The 21,348-nt window shown below is 48.2% G+C and overlaps 1 protein-coding gene across 5 annotated transcripts in view; it reads right to left on the reverse strand.

Annotated features, from left to right (window-relative positions):
• Positions 1-7,891: 7,891 nt before the first annotated feature.
• RALGAPA2 (Ral GTPase activating protein catalytic subunit alpha 2) overlaps positions 7,892-21,348 on the reverse strand; it is a 186,496-nt gene continuing 173,039 nt past the window's right edge. For 3 of the 5 annotated variants that reach the window (XM_026107450.2, XM_064509890.1, XM_064509891.1), the window contains one exon: positions 7,892-10,547. In XM_026107450.2, the coding sequence (XP_025963235.2) occupies positions 10,408-10,547 (140 nt within the window). In that variant the 3' untranslated portion in view covers positions 7,892-10,407. Of the gene's footprint in view, positions 10,548-13,983; positions 14,024-14,894; positions 21,214-21,348 lie in introns of those variants that run through there. The other 2 variants (XM_064509889.1, XM_064509888.1) reach the window with 2 other exon arrangements.

Raw genomic sequence — 21,348 nt, forward strand, 5'->3', positions numbered from 1 at the left:
GCCGCTGTGCACCCTCTGCTCCTCCGCGGCCCCCGCCCTTCCCTCCGCGGTGGCGGCACCGGGCTGCTCAGCGCCTTCTAATGAGCTTAATTAAAGGGGAATTAGTGGGGAGTGGGGAGGCTTGGTGCATCCCTTTGGTTTCCCCCGTTGCCTTTTGGAAGGAGGCACCGATAAGGTCCCATTCCCCCCACACACACACCTGCAAGCCAAGGGGTGAAAACACCGGGAAGGGGATGGGACACTTTGCAGGGTGGGGGGGAGAAACGAAAAATTAGGCATTTCTGCTCCTAAGAAGGTGCCTGGTCGTTGCCTGGCGTGAGCGGGCAGAGCTGCGTCCCGCCGTGGCTGACTCCAACCTGCTCCTGGCTCGTCCCCACGCCACAGCATCCTTCAGCGGCCGGCTGGCTCGGGAGGGCATGCGTGCCGTCACCCCGGCTGGAAGCGACTAAGCCCCCAGGGCACGCGGGAAGAGCTCGCAGGACCGGGGATGAGCAGAGAGCAAAATGCACCGGTCCCCCAGCAGCCTCCGCAGTGCGAGCGGCAGGGCTGCTGTGTCCCGCGGGCCGGGACTCGCAGGGCCTGGGGGGCTTTTTAAGCAGCTGCTTTGCTCATCGACCTTGCTGGGTACGGGCAGTCCAGGGCTTGTGTCTGATGTACGTAGGATTTGCACCACTTTGCTTGGAAAGAGAGTCCTTAAATTTGTTTGTTAGCAAAATTGTTATAGCATCAGCATAAGCTAGCAAGGGGTGAGAACATGCGCTGGGGCAGTGACGTCTTTCACAAAGTGACATCTTTCACAAATGACATCTTTCTAGCAAGTGTCGCAGCAGAGCCGTACGTTTTCCCTCCCGCTGCCTCTCCTGCCACAGAGCCACCGTGACGGCAGCCGGCTCCTGCTCGACCGGCAGGCGCGAATGTGGATGCCTTGTTGCACGCATGTGTTAAGAGCTCGGTTTGGGCTGAAAGATTTCAGTTCGGGTGGTTTGGCTGTTTCCGGGGGGGGGGGGGGGGGGCGGACATGCTCTGCCTTGGGGAAAAACAACACCTAACCCTTCCAAGGCTTTTGCTGGCTAGCGGAGGTGTTGCCAAAGCTGTCGCTGCAGGCAGCTCCGGCACCGCGCTCATTCCCCTGCGGCTGCTCGCCCGCGATGCGGCCGCCCGGCTGCAGCCGGGTGGTTTGGGGAGCCACTCGGGTGGAGGCAGCGCAGCCTGTGCACACTGCGTCCCACACGTGCTGCGCCCCCCACACGCTGCGTGACGCAGCCGTTTGCAAAGCGTCCGCCTTCAAACCCCTTTGGGCTGTGAAAAGGACCACAAGGCATCGCAGCCAGTCCTGACGGATCTGCTCACTGCAGCTGAATCAAAACCTACACATCGGGTCTGGGGCAGTGTTGGGGGGTATTTGGGGGGGGGGGGGTCATTGGTGATTTCACTTAAAAAGCCACCTAGCTGGCTGCCAGGAACTGCCCCAAGCGCATGAAGGTTTGGGTATGCAGGACTCCCATCCTAGTCCTCCAGCACTGAATGGTCAGTGCTTTTCCAGCAAGGGTGGTGCCACAAGGATTTTGGGGGAGGGAGGGTATTTCTTCTTCCTACTGCCTTTTCCACTGAGTCTCGGCAACCCGACCGAGCTAAAGGCAGTGCTGGCTGTCCAGGACTGCTGTTCTCCCAGCTTCGCTCCCCAGGTTCATTCGGTTTGGTGCTGAGCCGCCTCTGTTGCTCAGAGCGGAGGGCGGTGGGCTGCTGGGGAGCTTTGCAGCGATGCTGCTTAGGAAATCGCGGGCTATTTGTTGGCATAGCAGAGTTTCTGTAGAAAGAGAAATGAGACTTTTCGCCTTGCTAGCAAAAGCACCAAACCAGTATGCTCCCACTGCCGTGATTCCTAGGAAACTAAGTTCGACTCAGACATCAGGTCCAGGCGAAGCTGTGGTTTTGACTGTAAACCGATACACTGGAAAAGAGACCAGGGCCTCAACACCCCAAGGGATATTGGCAGCCAGACATGTCTGGCCAGAAGTTTTGTTTTTTCCCTGCCTCTCTGGCCTTGGAAAGTCCCGGGTGCAAGTCAGTCACCACCTGGTACAGCTTCTTATGGGCCAGGAAGGCCAGTGAGCACCACAGATGAAGAGCAGGAGCTGCTCAAAGGACGTCTTCCGATGGCTGTGGAAGTCCTCTCGGACGGCGTCGGACCCCGTCTCCCAAGTGATGCCCAGGGCATCCTTTAGGGAGGCCCAGGGCACAAGTCCTCCCGGGGGCACCCAGCAGAAACGCGTCGCTCTGTGCATGCAGCACGGACAGACCGGGAGACACAAAGAGGCCAGATGCCTGGGCCCTGCTCGGCTCCCCTGCAGCCCGCCGCAGGGTCCCAGCCCCCGCGAGGCCCCGGCTTCGCTCCTAGCAGCTCCGTGGGGCAGAGCGTGGCTATGCCGTCCCGGGAACTGCTGCGTGCCATGGCTCGCTGCTGCTGCGCCCACACCGCTCCAGACGCCGCACTGGGGCTCGCCTGTGCTTGGCACATCTCACCTGCACCGCTCAGCTCTGTCCTTGCAGATAGAAAGCCTCATTACAGCTCTAAATGGTTTTAATTAAATTTAGTTTGTGATACAATTCGCATAACAAAGATCTGCCGCATGGAAACATTTGATATGTTAATCGGGAAGATGGGCATGGCTTTTCATTTCACAGGCATTATAATACAGATAAATGCTCCAGAACAGGATGGAGCCCGACTTCCCCCCCCCCCCCCCCCCCAAATCTTATTTATACTAACAAGCGCACTGCTGAAAAGGTGATTCTGCGCAGTCCAACACACGCACAGCCGTCCCAGTGTTGCTCTGCACCCGGCTTCCCATTTTCCCATTAGCATCAGTACAGCTGGGAAAAGACTGAAATTGCACAGAAAAGGGCACTGCATCTCCTGTACGGCCTTGTCACGGGCCACCCTGGTGGCATGATCCCTTGGAAAAACATGTCGCTGGACCAACGGAGCTGGTCCATACCATGGGGGGACTTTGCAGAACAAATCCCCCAGCTGCTATCACCCTAATATTTTTTAACAGTCATCCTCAAACTCCAATTAAATTACCTGTGCCTATGGTTACCTTTAGAAAAGAAGCAATTACTAGTTTTAAATAATGAAAAAAACCCTCCACTCTACTTCTTTGAGGCTTACGGAGCATAAATAACTACATAATGACCACAATATCTCATATTCTCCATATTCCTTATCAATGCCCCTAGGACCACAGTAGCTTGGTACAGACTTAATTTTTTAAACCTTTTCTCATGGGACTGGAAAGTTGATTTACCAAGCTACTTTAAAGCAAAGTAAAGACTTTCTTCTTTCTCCAACATACCATGTTTTTGTAACTTCAGGGTCCGTTTGGGTCTCTGAATTGATGAGATATCTGCTGCAGTAGTAAGGCAGGAGAGAGAGACACAATAAATGACATAATTTGGCTTGAAGTCAGAGTGGTTTGTTATTTATTGGGGTAAAGAACTGAGTCATAATTTCGTTTTCTACTTTTATAGTTTTTCATATGTATATTAAATGTATTCCAATAGTAATTCAAAAGAAAAATAACAACTCTTGAAAATGTCCGACATCTGCATCTGATGGTTACTGAGGTTCTGATCTGGAAAATAATACACATAGCCATGTATATTTAGGATCCTTTCCCTGAACATTATCAGAAGCTGGTATGTTTGATAACTTTGGATCTGATTCAGAAAACACGCAAGTGCATCTGCTCACATTAACCCTTCCTCAGGAAGGAATATAGCCATATGCATCTCTCCTTGCATGTGTCAACCAGGATGCCGTGGACTTAAATCCGCAGTTAAGGTGTTTGGACTCATTTCAGCAAAGCTGATGTTTTGCGTAAATCCTCAGTGGTTCTCCAGCAGCTTCAGTAGGTCTGAAGCACTAGGACGCCTGGCCCAGAGCAAGCGCCTGGCTGGGGATGCGCCACGCTGACTGCTGCGGCCCTGTGGCAGCCAGTGCTTGCAGGGTGGGACTCGTCACGTCCTCACAGTCCTCAGTGCTGGATTTCACTGCCTGGGTGATCGTTTAAGCAATGAGAAAGATATAGTCTGAGGGCAATGCTGGAAATGAAGGGAGTTAATGGCCTGGAGCAGGGTTAGGGGATCCTCAATGATCATTCATCCTGGTCATCAAGTGCACGGCTGCTTTCACGTGCTGAAAACAGGGGTCGGGAGGAAGGAGGGTCTCCACATCTGTATGGCCAGCCAGCCCTTGGGGTGCGTGGGCTTTATATAGCTCCAATAAAGAGGCAAATTAAATTGGAAAGTATGATGAATGCCCTGTAAATTGTCCCGCTTTCATCCATGTAAGGCAGCACTCAGCTAGCAGCACTGTGCGTCCTATGGAGTGGGTTGCTCCTCACTGCAAGCTGAGCTGATGAAGCCACTTGTAGCCTTTGCCTGCCCCGGTGGGGTGACTACACCCCACCCCAATGCAATGCAGCCTCAACACCAGCTCTCTCTTACAAACACCTTTGAGTAAAATCCAAAGTCCGCCGTAGTGTTGGCTAGGAGTCTGTGAACACAGTGCTTGCAGAGGAAGGGCCTGATCCTGCAGATGCAAACACCCCAACCACATGCGTAACCTTATCTTCACTGGTGTTTTTCCATCTGTGAAATGTGTCACTAAGGCTGCGGTACCAAGCACCGTCATGGCTCCTGGGTCTAGGTGCCCACAGCCCGTGGTGGGCGGCCAGGCTGCAACGCGCAGGCAGCACCGAAGTATTGCAGCAGGAGCATGATGCCTGGGGATCCCACTAGAAAGGACGGCTGCGTTGGGTGGCAGAAAAGCTTGTGGACAAGGTGGGGACTTATCCCACAAGTTTGAGATTAAACCCTGGCCTTGTTTGAAAAGCTCACATTGGGTTGTAAGGAGATGCTCACGTTAAACCTGAGTTCACCTAACCTCTTACCAGCCGGGAGGAGGCCAGCAGCCCCGCAGACATGAGCGCCAAGGGCTGGAGCAGCCACGGTGGGACCCACTGCAGCCTGCGTGGCATGTCGCCTACGAGGGACTGGCGGACGCTCATCTCCCCATCCACAAACCCTAGCACATAAGTAACCCCAGAGGAACGAAGCCTGATGACTTACCTAGGAAGCCACCGACCGAATCAGGTGCTTCTGGTGTGGGGCTTCGGATGCACGGGCATCCAAAATGCCTCCATTCGGGGAATACTTGGCTGGGAACCAAGCCCTTTTGGGAGTGGCCTGCTGACTGAGTTTCATGCAGTTCAGTCATCTTGTACATCCAGTTTGCCAACTGTCCCCTGGAAGAAGAGCCCACTCCAGCTGCTTGCGAGGCTCAGCTTTGTACAAGGAGCGGCGGGTCTGAGGCAAAGCTCCTCCTTCACAGGCGAGGGGTGGAAGCCAGGGTCCTAATTCCTGCTACGGGTGTCAAGTTATTTCTACAAATGGCAAAATTAAAGAATTTATCTGGCTCCATTTCTGAATAAAGCATCTGAAAGCAATTTAAGTGAGAACTTTTTCATCTCCTTTCAAAAAATGCACAGACAGTACAAAGCCCCTTTTCCCACTGCCAAATAATCTCATATCATTCCCACTGGCATAAGCGGGAGTTAATGCATAAGCAGCCCTGACATAATTATGACTGAGTGAACAGACCCCCTTCATTTTCTTAAGTAATGTCTCCATAGAGTAGAAAATCACCATTAGAAACATATTGTTTTTAATGTTCATGCAAATCGCTCAGCAATAAGGCATTACAAGGCTCAGAATGGGAAGCCTTGTCATCATGCATTTCTTGCAATGAATAGCATATAAATAATGTCTTTGGGGGTTTAGTAATGGTCTGTAATTATTATTAGCAAAATGCTGCACCCCTCCTTTGGCGAGCGCCGAAGATAATGCTGTCGCGGTGCAGCGACTGCGGGGCCACGCAGCAGCTCCCGCACGCTGCGAGCGCTCCCCGGAGGGGCCCACCTTGATGCTTAGCGAAAGGGCCATTTCTTTGAAAATAGTGATCAAATATACGTGCTCTTGTCGCCCGAGTGCCATAATGTGTGCTCCTGACTGCAATCCAGAGAAGCACCGCCAGCTGCAGCACTGCCTGAGTTTAATAGCAAAGGCTTCCTCACACCGGGAGAAAAAAGAAAGAAGAAGAAAAATAAAAGGTCTGTAGCCAGGGGATAAGAAAGGTTTGTTGGTTTTTGGCCAGACCCACCTGCATGTAGCAAGACGTGCGGGAAGCTAACATTCCAGCGTAAGGCTGGTTAGCTGGGAGCCAGCTCTGCTGCTCTTCCTGCCTCCCGCAAACATTTCTGCAACCCATACTCTGGGAAAAGGCCCCCCCAGGGGCTGTTTGCTTCCAGGCAGGGCACCCTCGCACCTGCCCTCTGGGACCCGCGGCCCACATTGGGCTCTTTGGCCTTGCAAAGGAGGAGGAGGGAGGTGTGTGGGGCTGCGCACAGGAGCCGGCGCTTGCTTGTAGAAGTTGAACTTGTAAGAGGCCGCCGCGGCTCCGGGGGGGATTTGCTCACACACATCTCAGTGCAAAGCGGCCGATGCTTGGGCACGGCGCGTGACATCGCACGCAACGGGACGCGAGCAAACACGGAAAAACTTCTACAGCATCTTTTAGGGGACTTGCCTTTATAATTGGTGACAAAAGTAAAGATGCTTAAAAAAGACCATGCCCATGCAACCAATTTTTATTTTTCAGGAGGAGATGTTAAAATCCTCTTATTTGTGTCCTGAAGGTGTTTTTAAGCCATGCGCATTCCCTTTCATTTTAGGAAAGGCACAAGCTTGCCCCACAGCTGCTAAGTACGCAGCAGGACCTTGCACCGGAGGGAAGAAGCTGACTTTCTCCTGAAGACAGCAACGCTTCCCGCTACCCAACAGAGCAGGCATTCAAACCCCCAAAACTTGAGCAAAGCTGATCTGTGCTGATACAGCCACCCTTGTACGCTGGGTCTAGCTGAAACCCGCACGAGGTTTTATCCACTTGGAAATAGCTCTGTCAGTGTTATTTCGAAGGGAACCCCGCGCCACACGCTCACAGAGGGTATTTTCTGCTCCCCCCCCCAAAGTCCTATCCAATAGGCTACAAACTAATCTCTTGAGAGGCAAATAAATAATTTTCAGCAGCAGCTTGGCAGAATTCAGTCCAAGGAAAACTTTCGCGCTTTCTCTTGAAAAACAGGAGTCGGGTACGGAGCATTGTAGAGAGGCGCTGCTGCTGCCACATGAGCTTAGCCGGAGCCGCGGCTGCCTGGGGCACGGGAAGATCCCCAGGCACCGATGCGGCCGCCGACCCGTGAAAGGAGCTTTGAAACTCTAGGAAAATCGCCCCCCGGAAATACAAGTACCCGTAGAGGAAGGCAAGGTGTGAATTTGCATCTCGCCTTAATTTGATTATGTTAACACTTAATTTTGCCAATTTGAGCCAGCACAGCAATCTGAGCGCAATTTGAGGCAGCAAATTATTTTGCTGGATCATGAACGACGTTTCAATAACCCCGAAATAAAATAAAGCCAATTGTCCATCCATCAGGAAGGGATGTAAGCACTAAACTTGCATCAGCAGGGTCCAGCAGCTCCTCATTTTTGGGCTGAAACACCAGCGCTCCCCAAACCTGCAGCCCAGGGCAGCCGACCGGTGAGCGCCACCTCCGCTGTTTGCAGCACAGGAACCCAGAGCTACTGCAGCCTCCCCTGCTTCCCCGACGGCACACACACCGTGCATGCAGGTAAAGGGTCTTTTTATTGCTCTTTTAAGAATTTCAAGGTGATCCAAGATTTAATTGGTTTCTGAGGAGCAGTAAGACAGCTTTGTTATTTATTTTATACTACAAAACCCCATCAAAATTTCACAAATAAAAAAAATTAATTTTTCAACAGCAGGAAAATAATAATTTTTATTGGCATTTTAATTCTTCCCTGAATTAGAGATTTGCATTGCTCTAAAGAGAAAATTTTAGTTTTATTCAGAAAAAATGCCCTTGATATTAGTTCAGACAGTTATTGGATAACTAAGAACAAGATAGCCTCTCCTATGCAGTCATGAAAATACAATAATAATAAATTAAAATACACATTTTATTTTCTAATTTAAAAAGCAGAAGCAAAATTTGAAGCGGAAAATCAAAACGGCAGTCAAGAATGTTTGCAAACAATGCTCTTCACCAGCAGGATTACTGCATGTATCTATAGCCTGCATGTGCCAACTAAATTCAGACCCCATATTCACACGAAGTGCTACAGTCGCTAGTTCCTGATCTGGATACTAAGTGCATCCAGTCACAAGTTTATGCTTGTGGTTATGCCAAGTTGATAAGCTGGTTACTACTAGAACCAAATAAACTATTGCATAAAGCTAATAGCAAAATGTCAAGCTAACTTAACATTACTGTAAATATTTATCAAATAGTATTCCTTATTTACAGGGAAATAACACAGACTGTTGCTGACATGAAAATAGACAGACGTTGACGTTAACACATAAGTAGAAGTGCAAAAAAATGGTGGCCCAATGGTGCATTTTGCTTCACTTAAAAATAAATCCCCTTCACTCAGAACAAATCACACTAAGTTTAAAGATGTGCATATACATGCTAAATAGCATAATAATAATTGAACAAAACACAACAATATGAACTCGACCTGAGGAAGATTAGAAAGGCTAGAGGTATCTGACACAAAACTCCAATGGGGGCATAGACACTGATGTCCAAAACATCAAAAAAAAAAAAAAATTACAGCTGTCTCCTTCGCTTATCCTTGTGCATGAAAAAAGCCAGAAAAATCCAGTGCTGAAAGTGGCACCCAATTCCACAGGCCGCTGTTTGCTGGTGCGGCAGCATTTATTAGATGGAAGCTCGTATTCAGTTGCTCATGTTATGTCTCTCATGCTGCTGCCAGACAGAGCCTCGATGAATTTTTACCTTAAGTCTGCACATTCTTATGCGCACTAAGGGTTTAAGTTGTTGCAGTATGTCTCTCATTTTCCTTATTTTTATAATACAGGTTTTTTTAAGCTATAAAAAGTTTTCACCTCTAAAAACTTACGACATATGTAGACTGAAATACATTTTCTATTCAAAATAAAGTATTTGCTCACTACACAAAGTGCCAGCAGGACACTGAATGTCCTTGAAAACTTTCAAACTTATTTTATTCTAATCAGAGATGCTTCAACTTGCAGCTTATTGCCCTGATGTTGTGGAAAGATGAGGTGTTTACCTAAGAAGTTTACCGTCTCCCAATTATTCAAACCTTGGTGACAAGTAGTTATTGCAAATGTGCAGCATTTGCGCTTTAAAAAGCAATTTTGGTTATGTTTATTTTTCCATGCACACAGAAAACGTGGCTAATTCACGTTATGCAACGATCACATGCAATATTCCAAATGACAAAACACTCCAAAGCTGGTGCTGAGAGAGAAGATTTCTATCTAAAATAAACGGACACATGTTAAGTTAAATGGTTTGAACCAAACTGGCGCTGTGGCTTTTAATGAGGACTTGATGCCTGGGACAAGATGCCGATATGCTCAGTCGATGGCAGCCCGGCACAAGACGAGCACGTCAGGACGGGAGCCCCGAGTCTCTGCGGTGCTGCGCGGGGCCGGCTACAAACTGCTGGAGGCCGGAGCACCCTCAGCTTCAGGATGTTACACGCGAGGGAGTGACGCACGCCCGTGGACACGATGGCATGACTGAACAGTGATTTTAACACAGGTGCTGCCATTTCATAAAACTGGCAGTACCTTCCTGAATTTCTCCTAAACGCCGTGTTTGCTAATGACCTATTCCTTGCTACATGCACAAAACCTGCCCTGGACAAGTGTTCAAAAGAGAAAGGGGAGTGAGCTCGAACGCGGACTGAAAAGCCCCCAAATCACTCGCCCATGCTTCGGAAGAGGAGAACATTCGTTACGTGTGTAATTATAAGAAAACCTGTTTAGACAAAATTCCCTAATACACCACTGAGTGTTGGCTGGAATGACTGAAATCAATGCTCTAAGACGGTGTGAAATGACTGGTTTCAACCCCGGCTTGTCACCTCTCCCCGTGACACCAGCCCTCGCACGCCGGGAGAAGAGGAGCTCCCTGACCTTCAGCCAAAGGCCCCACAGCCGCGAGCGCACCCATCGCCTTCGCTCACTTTATGTCAGAAACAGCCAAGTGAAATGCACGGTGATCATGCTGGTGAGATATGTCCATCAGAAAAGTCTGTTTGGAAACGTAAGAGAACTGCAGCTCTGCAGAGCAGCCCCCGCCACCCGCCCCCTTCAACACGTGCTCATCCCCAGTTACAACTTTTATTTGACACAGTGAACAATTTACTATATTTTAAGGTTTTTTAAGTTCCCTGGAACAGCGTTCTGCTCCTGAAGCACGTCACTCAGAGGGCGCTGGCGGAGCGGCGCAGTTTCCCGGAGACTCTGCTTTTCGTGGCGCGGGGCAAGGCAGGCGAGGGCTGCTCTGCTAGCTCTGCTCCTACAGCGACAGGAAGCTCAGCGCTTGCGCTTGTGGTGAGACAGCCTGAAAAATAAGACGGGCAAAGAAAAAAAACAAAATTAGTCGGAGCGGCTGGGCGGCCGTGGCTCTGCCCTGCCGGGTTCAGGGGAAGCAATGCCACTTGCTCGCGGTGGGAACCGCGAGACCGGTGACAACATGGGTGCTGCCACGGCACACTGGTCCTGGGGCTCGGGCACTTAACGCACCGACCTTCACTTGCTCAAGGCCCTAAAAAAGCCATGAAGGCATCGCACAGGTGAAAAGTCTTTCTTTCAAGTGTGTGTTGTTAAAACTATCTGAAAGGCTCTTCTGTATTTAGTCTGTTACAGGAAGCTGAGAACTAGTTTCCTCAGCATGAACAGTTTCATGAAACGTGTCTCGGTATGTGCCTCGGTAAAAAAGATAAAGAACCCCACATTTTTCTAACTAGTGCCACTACTGACTAAATACCCATCGTTATTGTTGTACTCAGGACCACGATTTAAGAACTTCATTCGTAGCCTAAGAAAATCTGAATGGCCACAGCCTCCTCTGCGCGTATTTACACTTTGTTGTTCAACAACATCGAGTTATATCTCAGTTATTCCCCAAAGGTGACTGCGACTGGAGGCCACAACTAAATAGCTTGCCTGAATGAGAACAGCTGAGGATGTAGCTATTAAACTAAAAAGTAAATGAATAACACTAAAGCGTGCGCACGCGTGCAGGGCCTGTCCTTCCCCTGTGCAATGGTAATCCCGCCGGGAGGAATAAGAGAGCACATGCTGCAACACAGCGCCGTTGTTGCCACTCGGCCTTGGTTCGCCCCAGGATATTTCTGCGTGCGAGTGTCATTTCATCAGCTCTCCTGTGGTATGGTATTTTTAAGCCACAGCACAATTCTATCAATCTTAAAATAAACACTTTGGTGAGAGGCAGATTGGGGACGAAGCCCCCCATGCCGGTGCCTGCAGGGATGGGGGAGGGAGCTGCCAAAGGAGTGGGGGCCGGAGCCCCTCCGCCTGCAGCGAGCAGTGCGCCTCAGTGCAGCTGGCAGTCACCTTTCGCAGCACGCGCCCACAATACACTGCAGTTTCAGGTTGTGCCTTTATTTGCTTTTGGTTCACTTGTTTGATGATTGCAGGGGTATCTTGACTGTTCCCTTCAATTTTATTAACCCAGGGGACTCAAGAGCACACAGAAAAAGCACTGAGGCACAGCCAGCTGCCTGGCTGAGGCTGCTGAACTCGCTGCCCACCACGCAGGGTGGCAGGAATGGACAATTTGGCCCAAGAATAACAGGGTAAACCTTACCCTTATGAAAAATGTCAGGAAAGCTTTCAGGCTCACGCAGGGCAGACAAGACATCTGTTGGCAAGGACTCAACGGCAGGGCTCTGCGGGCAGCAAGCCGCCCGGCACTCGATTTACCTCCTCAGCACAAAGACCTAAGTTGACTCAGCTGTGCTCTGAACATGCGGCTCAGGCTACGCTAGGTGCTTTCAGCATCCCGCTGAGCACTGCAGCCTCCCTGGCCCCGGCTCTTCTGATAGCGATTGTAAAGCTAAATGGGCCAGATTCCCCGGTGTGTTCTGCATAATGTTCAGCATAGTGATGTAAAGCAGCTGTAAATGTTGGGCAATGGGTGCTTAGCACCGCTGAGCACCGCAGCGGAGCAGCACCGAGGGGCTGGTCTAGCGGGGCGCCTGGCACTAATGGTGGTGGGGCACTCTGGGCCCTTCCCCGATGCTGGGTCGAACGGCCTCCGGCAGCTGCAGCTGCAGCAGGGGTGGCCACAGGCTGGATGCATCAGGGGCCTAGTGGTGCCGTCCAGCAACCCGCGCTCGTCCTGCGCCTTCCTGGCGGTGACAGACGCTCGGATGCAGGCAGCGTCTTGCTCTGTCTCCTCACAGAAAGGTTCAACGCTTAGGCCTTATGACGGAAGTCGTGCTTTAACTAACTCTAGACATCTTAATAAATCAAAGTACTAACGAAATAATGCTGAGGTGCAGCTGCAGCTAAGCCTAAGGTGTGTCCCGCTTGTTTGCAATCCCCCCGCCAATTTACTAGCTAATGTTTGCATTTCAACCAACTCCTTGCTTAGCAGAGTGATACTTCAAGGCAATTGACTGAAGGCAAAATATCATGTTAGAGAAAGGTGAAAAATGTGATTTAATGCGCAAAGGCATTCTCTGTGAAAAATGTGGAACTGTCAGTTTTGGATTAAACCTCAAACCTGCCACGTTTCTCTTTGGGGGGAAGAATGTGTGGAGGAAGGGAAGGGGTGGGAGGGGGGTGTTGTGCTTCACATTCCTGCAGTGAAGCAGGATGGCAGATGGCCCCAATAATGCAATCTCCACCGGGCGGGCAAGCTCAAGCACTGCTCGTGCCCGCCCACTGCAGCCCCATGGCATGGCCGGGCCATGGGGAGGCTGCAGCGTGGCCCCGGCCAGGGCCGGTGGCGCTCTCCCCGGGCTGGCAAGCCCCTCGCAGCGCCCACCACAGCGCCTTGATTGATAGGGGGGCAGCAGCTGCCAAACGGGCAGGCAACAACTGCCCGAGATAAAGGCTTTCGTACAAATACTATAATTGCCCTCGCAAGCTGTCCGGCTCCTTGGCCTTCTCAAGAGGGGCGCAAGGCGCTTTATTGCGGTGGCACGCTCTGCTCGCTGAGCTGGGCGCTGCTGGGAAGGACACAGGCTGCGCATGCACAAACCCGCGCTCCACAGCATAAACATAACGCTTCTGCTCATGCTGGGATGCCTGGGAGAGGCTGAGGGGGCTTTTTGGTAATGACGGGGAGAAGGTTTTTGCTTTCTTGCTGCCTGTGTCTGTTGCCAAGGGGGTACAGGCAATGCAGAATTATAAATCGCAAAAGAGCCCCAGCAGCTCAGCAATATTGGGTAAATAAAAAAACGAGCTGGCTTGTAAGGAGTTAAGCCGGCAGCCGGGGCTCTGCCGGGATGCCAGCGAGCCGGTGGAGCGGTGGCCGCAGCCGGTGTGTGGCCGCTGGGACCCTCTCTGCTGCCCCGGTTTTGCCCCCTGCGGCTGCTCGGTCCCTCGGCAAGCCAGGCGAACTCGCGGGGCCCGCGGGGCATGCGCCGCTCCCTGTCAGCCCCGGCTCCCCATCCTCTTCCACGGCGCTTAGGCGACACAACCCAAAAATCAGCCCGCCAGCTCCCCCGCAGCAACGCAGACAACAGTGCGGCGCAACAAAGCCGGCTCCGCACCCGCTGCTGCAGGTGCTGCCGTCGCGCTGCCCCGAGCGCAGCAGCGCGGGAGTGGGGGCACGTGCGCGCCGCCCTGGGCCACGTGGTGCCCCCACAGCTTTGCAGGGAAGGAAAGGGGTGATGGTAGCAGGGAGCGTTAGAGAGGGGGGGAGACGGACCGGCCCGCACAGCCCGAGAGCTTTGCAGCAGCTTTTGCATTAGTAAAGCCGGCACCTTGCCAGTAACGCAGCCTGCGGGAAGCGTCGCTCTTACCTTTCGCAATTACCGTAATGAGACCTTTACATATTCTAATCTAAAGGGAGAGAACACAAAATCGTGTAAATACAGGAACAGCACAGCCATTGCTCTCACGCGAAGCTCAGACCATTGCCTACACGCGCGCAGCAGAGCAGAAACCAGCTTTGCACGTTAACACACACAAAACACCCAGCGGGTTACTTCAATGTATCAGTCTTAACGAAAGCTAAGAACAAAAAGTTCACCTCAACAGATCATTAGGGAACTGGAGAGAAATAGGTAACTGCAGCCTTTTTTTTTCTTGCTCCTGTTGGTTTGTTGATCGAAAAATAGAGGGAAAAAATGTTGGGAAAAGTTAGAACGAGCGATCATTCCTCCTCCTCTTTTGCCCAACCTGCAGGCACGGCACCGTGGGACTTCAGCCACTTCAGCTCCGCTTCCAGCATGGCAGTGGTCACGGCACTCCAGCCCCGCTAAAATGTGTGGCGTCGCAGATACCCGAACAGCTATTATACTGTAGCCAACTTAAAAAAAAATCTGAAAGCGAGTAACATACAAATCATTGTGCCACCCATATAAGCTCCATTTCCATACTGTGGAAGCTCGCTTGCACGTGCAAAAATCTATGCAGTCAGATGCCTGTACTTGCCTATAATTTGTATGTCTGCACACAAACAGGACTCACAGGAATGAGTGATCAGGTTTTCAAGTCGACGATACATTCAAACCCAACATTTTCTATGCGTATAGCACATATGGCAGAGAGCTCTGCAGAGCAAGCAAAGCATCTCAGTAACATCAGGTGTCATAACTCCCCCCTGAAATTCCCAGCTTCAAAAATCATGCTATTGAGTAAGAAAGCCACTGTTTTTTAAGTGAAAGTTTCTAATCCTGTCACTAAGATGAAAAATGAAGGCTCAAAAGCAACAAAGCAAATTTTTATTTTAAAATACATCATGATTTTCAAACCAAACTCCTAATTTTTGCATGGTGACTGGCCTTGCTGGGTGTTATTTCAACACTGCTCTCTTTCAGATGTGGTGAGGGATTTCAGCTAATATGCTGCCATATGAACCATCTTCTGCTGATTCTGTTATGAAAACTAGACCCTCCAGCAGGGGAAAAGGGACAGCTAGGAGCGTGTAACGTTGTAAATCAGCACAGCAAGATTAACCAGAGCTTGTCTGTCTGTCAAAGCTCACAACCTCGGTGTTATCCCCAGACTCCAAGATCTTGCTGCGTTGTTATCTATGCTTAGTAAGATGGAGATAAAACAACAACTTCCCAGACTTGCCACCAGTATGCCAGCCTGCTTTAGCTGCATCCTGTCTTCATTACTCCGATGACACTTCTTTAAAGGCTATTTCACAAGTTCTTGAAGTATTCTTCTCTGTCTCCTCACATAAGACTACCAGACTGTTTCCTTTCAAAGATGCAACAAAATATCTAATTCAAAACAAGTTCACACTTAAGGTGTCTAATAAAAGCAGAGGAAAAAAGATCTGATTAAACCAAAGGAAATGACTTGCATTACGAATCTCAACAAACTCCGCTATGGGCTATGTAGGTAGCCACCGTTTGGACACTTGCAAGAAAACAAGCCGTACTGTATGTTTTCCACAGTATGTCATCCTTTTCTACTTCTGAGCACATCAGAGATTATCTTTTCAGGTATCTTGCTTCATTGACCTCCTCCCTACCGGTGGTGCAGCTTTTACATGTTTTTAAATTCTTTGCTAGAACTTCCTATTTTCAGCCTGCTAACGTCCGGCTCGGATGCTGACAGTCCTGACGCTCCAGCAGAAGGAGTTTAGTTCTTTCCCAAAGGCATACAGCAAAGGAGATCGCAGTGCTTGCAGCGGTCTTCATTTTAAGATATGAGATTCTTATTGATATGCTGCAAAACTGCTGAAGTTTGTTTTTAAGAACAAAAACAAAAAAAGATAAAACTTGTGTATTATAAAGCTACTGAAAATTTCAGGGGAAAAGTTGCTCATTGCTGTGGAGATTTTCCACTAAAAATGTATTATTAGACTAACCAGTGGACTACTGCTAATTCTTCTGTGGCTGCCAATGCGCAAGTACAAAAAAACTTAGAATCTTTAATCATGTTGGTACACAGGTTTGAGAAGCTACTGGAGTGTCAGGAAATTAGTTTCATTTTTTGACACGATCTCTATTGCATTATTCTTCTAGCTTTCTCTGAAGCCGGACACTGCTCCAGACCCAAGTGTTTATAACTAGAGTTAGACGGACAAGAGAAAATCCTTATAAATTCCTTGAATTGGCTATCGCCATCCACCTTCTTAGCATGCCATGGAAAAGCAGCACCCCACAGCACTGCTACGACATTTTCCTTCTCCTTTAGCATCCATGTTAACTTAGCATTTTGATATGTTCTACTTTAAAATCGAAATTGGTTGAAAATATAGTATAATTAGACATCTTGAGCCTGTATGTTCAAGTGAACATATTTTGAAGAAATCATCAATAAATAAGACAGCTGTGGCTGTGTGCAACCAAAACCAAACATGTTTAAATGCCAGTGATCATAAATTGTCACAGTACAGTAGCAAACCATACATTAAGAATGTAGGGGATCAAATAATTGGAATTACATTTGTACCATATGCTCCTTTGGTCATTTGTCTTGTTTACTATAATCTGATAAAAGATTTCATAATGTTTATGAGTAACAGCTGTTTAAAATCTACATTTAGATCTTTCATTTATCTTGCACTTTTGAGCAAAAACCAAAGGACATGTGGTTCAACCTCAGCAGTGACCGAGATTGGATCCTTTGGTGGAAAATGGGTGGGTGGCCTGGATAGTACTAACCCAAAGGCTGGTAGCTCGGCAATGATATATCATACTGAACTTGTCAGTTATATCTTTATTATCTGAATTAACATGACCTACCCTGAAATCCATGAAAACGAAGCCTAAGAACGAACGATATGAGTTCACTACCCCAAACCTTTAACAGCTGCTGCGCAGCCAGTTTAGCACGGCCAAAAGAGCATGAAAGCTACCCTATGGGAGAGTCTATGGAGGACGCTAACACGAAAGGACAGCGCAGCCCTGCCTATACTCGGGGGTCGAGCACGACACAGCTCAGGCTTCGTCTGTGGGGCCCGCCAAAGCCAATCATAGTTATTGTAGCTGCTTCCTCAGACTAGACCAGACCCTTAACGAGACATTGCAGTACAGTCTAAACATGGGCAGATGAAGAGGTTTGCTCCACAGGTCCTTGCTTATGAAAAAAATTAAGTAACAGTTTGAAAAGATACAACTTAAGCAGTAAGAAGAGTCTGAAACTATAGGTTAATCAAGTGTTGAAACAACCCTGAAACAGCAGATAAGCACTCACAGCTCCCAGCACAGGCAATGAATGCTTGGCACCATTAGGTACAGGGCCTTGGTATTTATTTTAGAGATTTTAAAATAAAAACTAGATGTAGCCATCAAAGCTTTAATTAGTCATGACTTTGAGTAGCTCTAAATTAGTTGTGCACTGGTTTGCAAATCAGAGGGACCTTAGTAAGTCTGAACGGTCATTCTCCTTTGAATAAAGCCATCTAACACGCAATGCAGTCTTAAAATGCCACCCAAACCTCGCTGCTTCCTAGGCTGGAGCCTGTGAATGGAAATGACAACACTACATGGGCTATCTCCTCCGTGGCTGGCTGGCTAGCTGACATTTGTCAGTTAAGAAAAAAACGTAATGGGGCCACATTGCCTGGAGCTCTCTTGCTAGCTGACAGCTCTAGCAGCTGGAGCTGTCAGGCCAGCAGAAGAGAGAGGCCCATCAAGTTAATATTTTTTCCCATACAAACGTTGATTGCTAGGGATGAAGCCCTCCCCTGCCATTTCCCCTTCCAGAGATCACAGCTAGGAGAACTCCCTCAGAGACAATCAATTAAAGAAGGGCCCAGGCTGAAAGCCCCATTGATGTGCTCACACTCTCTCCACCAGAGCCACAGATCTGAGGTTAAGCCAGCCGTGGGGGAGAAGCAACCCCAGCACCTACGCAGCCCTGCGGGACAGATACAAACTGTACACAATCCTATGCCGTGGGCAAAAAGAAGAACTGCCCTGATCTCCCCAAGTAGTCTTGCAGCTTCCAGCCACGCAGTGCTCTTCGCACCCCTGGGTAGCAGACTGGCCTCTCTGCACAACGGCTCTCGCCTCCTGCCTACCCGGAGTAAACCCTCATCTCAGGCCTTACGGCTTTGTACAGACTCCTCCACCTCCAAATGAGGCCAGGTCGTCCCTTGGCGTAAATTTACATCACCACCACTCAAGGCAGAGGAGATGCCATCGAAGGAGTTGGTTTGTGGTATTTATCTATGACTGTGTCTTATTTAGTAACAGAACATTTTCTGACCCTCACAAGGAACCTAAGAATTTTACTAATTAAATACAGTATTTCTCTTTCATGAAAAAAATGCAAAATATGGTATTGTCAACATATACAATATTGAATTCTTCAAAAACATTAAGGGCACGATCAAGCCACAGAATCAGTAGCACAGCATGTTTCGGGTGCAAGAGCTTTCCTTTTGCATTCCCTTGTACATGACTTTCATCTGCAGAGTGCTTAAACTCTTCAGACTACTGACGGCATGAACAGATTAATGAATTATGGAAGACATCACAACCTGGAAAAGATTTTCACTGAGTGACTGAATCTGGAAGTGGAAAAATAGTGGTTTTGAGCTTTAGTGTTGTCTCTGTAACTGTAAGGCATGCTTCGGTGCGAGAGGGGCTACATTTCCATTCAGTTATTATTTGATTCTTCAGCAAAATTATAATTTTCTTTATAGTATCAATCTGCTGTCATAAAAATTATTGTGATTTCTTTGTTTTGCCATGAGAAGATCCAGAAGGTGGATCAAAATCACTGTGTCATGTTACTTGGATATGTTTGTGCTGGTTTCATAAATGGGAAGGAAGGAAAGAATGGAAAATGTGAAATAGATTTATTTCATGTGTCTATCTGAAAGGCATCTCTGGGGAGAGAGGGTAAATTTTGGGTTTCTGCAGATCCTCCTGACTTTCCTCCCTCATTAAATCAGGTAATTGTGCTTGATTCAATTGAAAATTTCATTTGGCACCTTTTCATTCTCTACTATCAACCAGCTATTACCATAGGCCAAACGACCATTTCCCAAACAAGAAAGAAACAAAACGAAACAAAAAACTGATCTACTCATTGGGCTCTGACTTCAGCAGTCAGGCTAGGCTTGCTACTAATCAAACTGTGGGTACCGAAAGATTTGCATAGGGAACTAACTATTTCTTGAATGATGACTCTTAAGTTCATATGCCTGAAAGCTGCATCAGAGGGAGCTCTACCTTTCACGTGATAAGGATATGCTGAAGCACAGCTGGAATGACAAGAGGTCCCTCAACAGGTCTAAAAAAATTCTCTTGCTGTTCAGGGAGAAATGAGCTTCAGCATCTACGGGCTCAGGAGACTTTTACAGTGTTTCTTCAGTGCATACACAAATACATTTTGCAGTAGCCAAACAGGAAATGGTCTACTTCAGATCAGGAAACAAAAAGTCTAAGACTGTAATTTATTGGAAGTAAAATTTCAAGATCCCAACATCTGGGGATGCCTACTCAAATGAAGATCAATGTTCTGGTGCCTGTGGGCCTCACCATTAATTCCAGATATACAGATGGAAAACGAGTTAAAAAAAATGCAAGAGGAAATTAAGAAAGGCAACTGTCATGACAGGAGCAGGTTCCTGGCTCACCTATTCTTCCTGCAAAGGAAACATCCACCATAGTGAGGTCATTTTACTACGGCCCTTCACCACCCCAAAAAAGCAGATGCTTGAAGAGAGAGGTTCAGAGCTCATAAGACAACTGAGACGTTGACCCAAGAAAACCTACTACAAAAGCCCCACCATGTGTCTAGCAGTGCTGGAGTCAGCCTCTTTGCAATGGCGAGATACAACAGAGCCTCAATGAATTTACCCCAAGATCCAAGGAAGACTTTCTGCACACTTTCCATGTTTCAGCCTTTTGCCCAAGCATCACTCCAGCCTGAAGTGGCACAACTGCCTAAAAAGGTCCCTGCAAATCTTTAGGAAATACTCCTGGATACTTCTCATATTTGATGAATTCGATGAACAGAAAGCAGAAAGGTGAAAATCAGGATACAGAATTACCAGTGCTGAACAACAGCACCTGTAAGCCCGTTACGTAATTGCTCCAGTTAGCATTCTTTTATCTGTTTCCATATTCTTACAAGTTGTAATAGATGGGTTGATAGCTGCCGTGAAACTATTGACAGGGTATCTTCACATTTCTGAACCAAGGGCTTCAGGACTGGCAGGGATGGAGATAGTTACTAAACTGCCATTTCTGCAGATCAGTATGAGTTTGGACTTGCATGCATATAACACCACAGATGCTGAAAATTGCCCCAGAATAGTTTTCACTTCAGCTTGGCAGAAAACAGGGCCTTGTGCATTTCTTACGGTGTTCCCTGCAGTGGCAAGAAAGTCCAAACAGCTGATAGCTCTATTCATGAAGTGCAAGAGGCCTACCGGTAGAAAAGCCATGTAGAGATCATTAGGGTCAATAAGCACGACTATCCCGGAAAGGAGTAGCTCCTGCATCTCCTGGAGAAGCTGCAGTCATCTTGAGTCAGCTGAGAGGGAGGTCCTGGAGTGCCTGATCCTTTCGAAAGTCACGCTAGCTGGCTGAGGGAGGCAGCTAACTGAAGAGTGAAAGCTGCTATAGTTTGAATACTAATTTTAAGAACTACCCCACTAAGCAAAGAGGAGGAGCAATCCAGGTCCCTGCACCTCTGCTGAACATTCTTCACAGGGAATAAAAAAGAGAGAAAACTTTCAGTCCTTTCTCCTTTGATAACACTCTTCCTACTCCTTTTTTCCACCTTCTTAGGCTTTTCCCTCTTTACTTACTGCCTGAACATCCTCAACAGTGCCAAGGTTTCAAGCATTTGTATAAATTGTCTTTCTCTCTGGCCCTACACAAGGAGGAAGACTGGCTGAGTTGATTCAGACGTCGTAACAAGCTTATGCTAATTATGTAACTTCTTGTGTTTTCTCCCACATTTGAAAGGTAACACTTTTCCTGGAAAATGAAGAATTTGCAGTGGTTCATACATGTTTCAGGAAAGCACTACACGTGGTTCTGTAACAGAGTTCACCAGTCTTGATCTGTAACAACTGCCAGACAATTCCAGCATCACCTCTTTTTTTCCTGTGAAAAAACAGACAGTAGCTAAATGTATATACTGGGGAGCTGAGTAGTGGATTTATAGCTACTAGAATATTACAGAATTCTGCAAGTCTGAGTTACTAGTAGCTACTTTTTCAATTTTAGGCAACATGGTCA

This window comes from Dromaius novaehollandiae, chromosome 3 (genome assembly GCF_036370855.1).
Source record: "Dromaius novaehollandiae isolate bDroNov1 chromosome 3, bDroNov1.hap1, whole genome shotgun sequence".
Lineage (NCBI taxonomy): Eukaryota > Metazoa > Chordata > Aves > Casuariiformes > Dromaiidae > Dromaius > Dromaius novaehollandiae.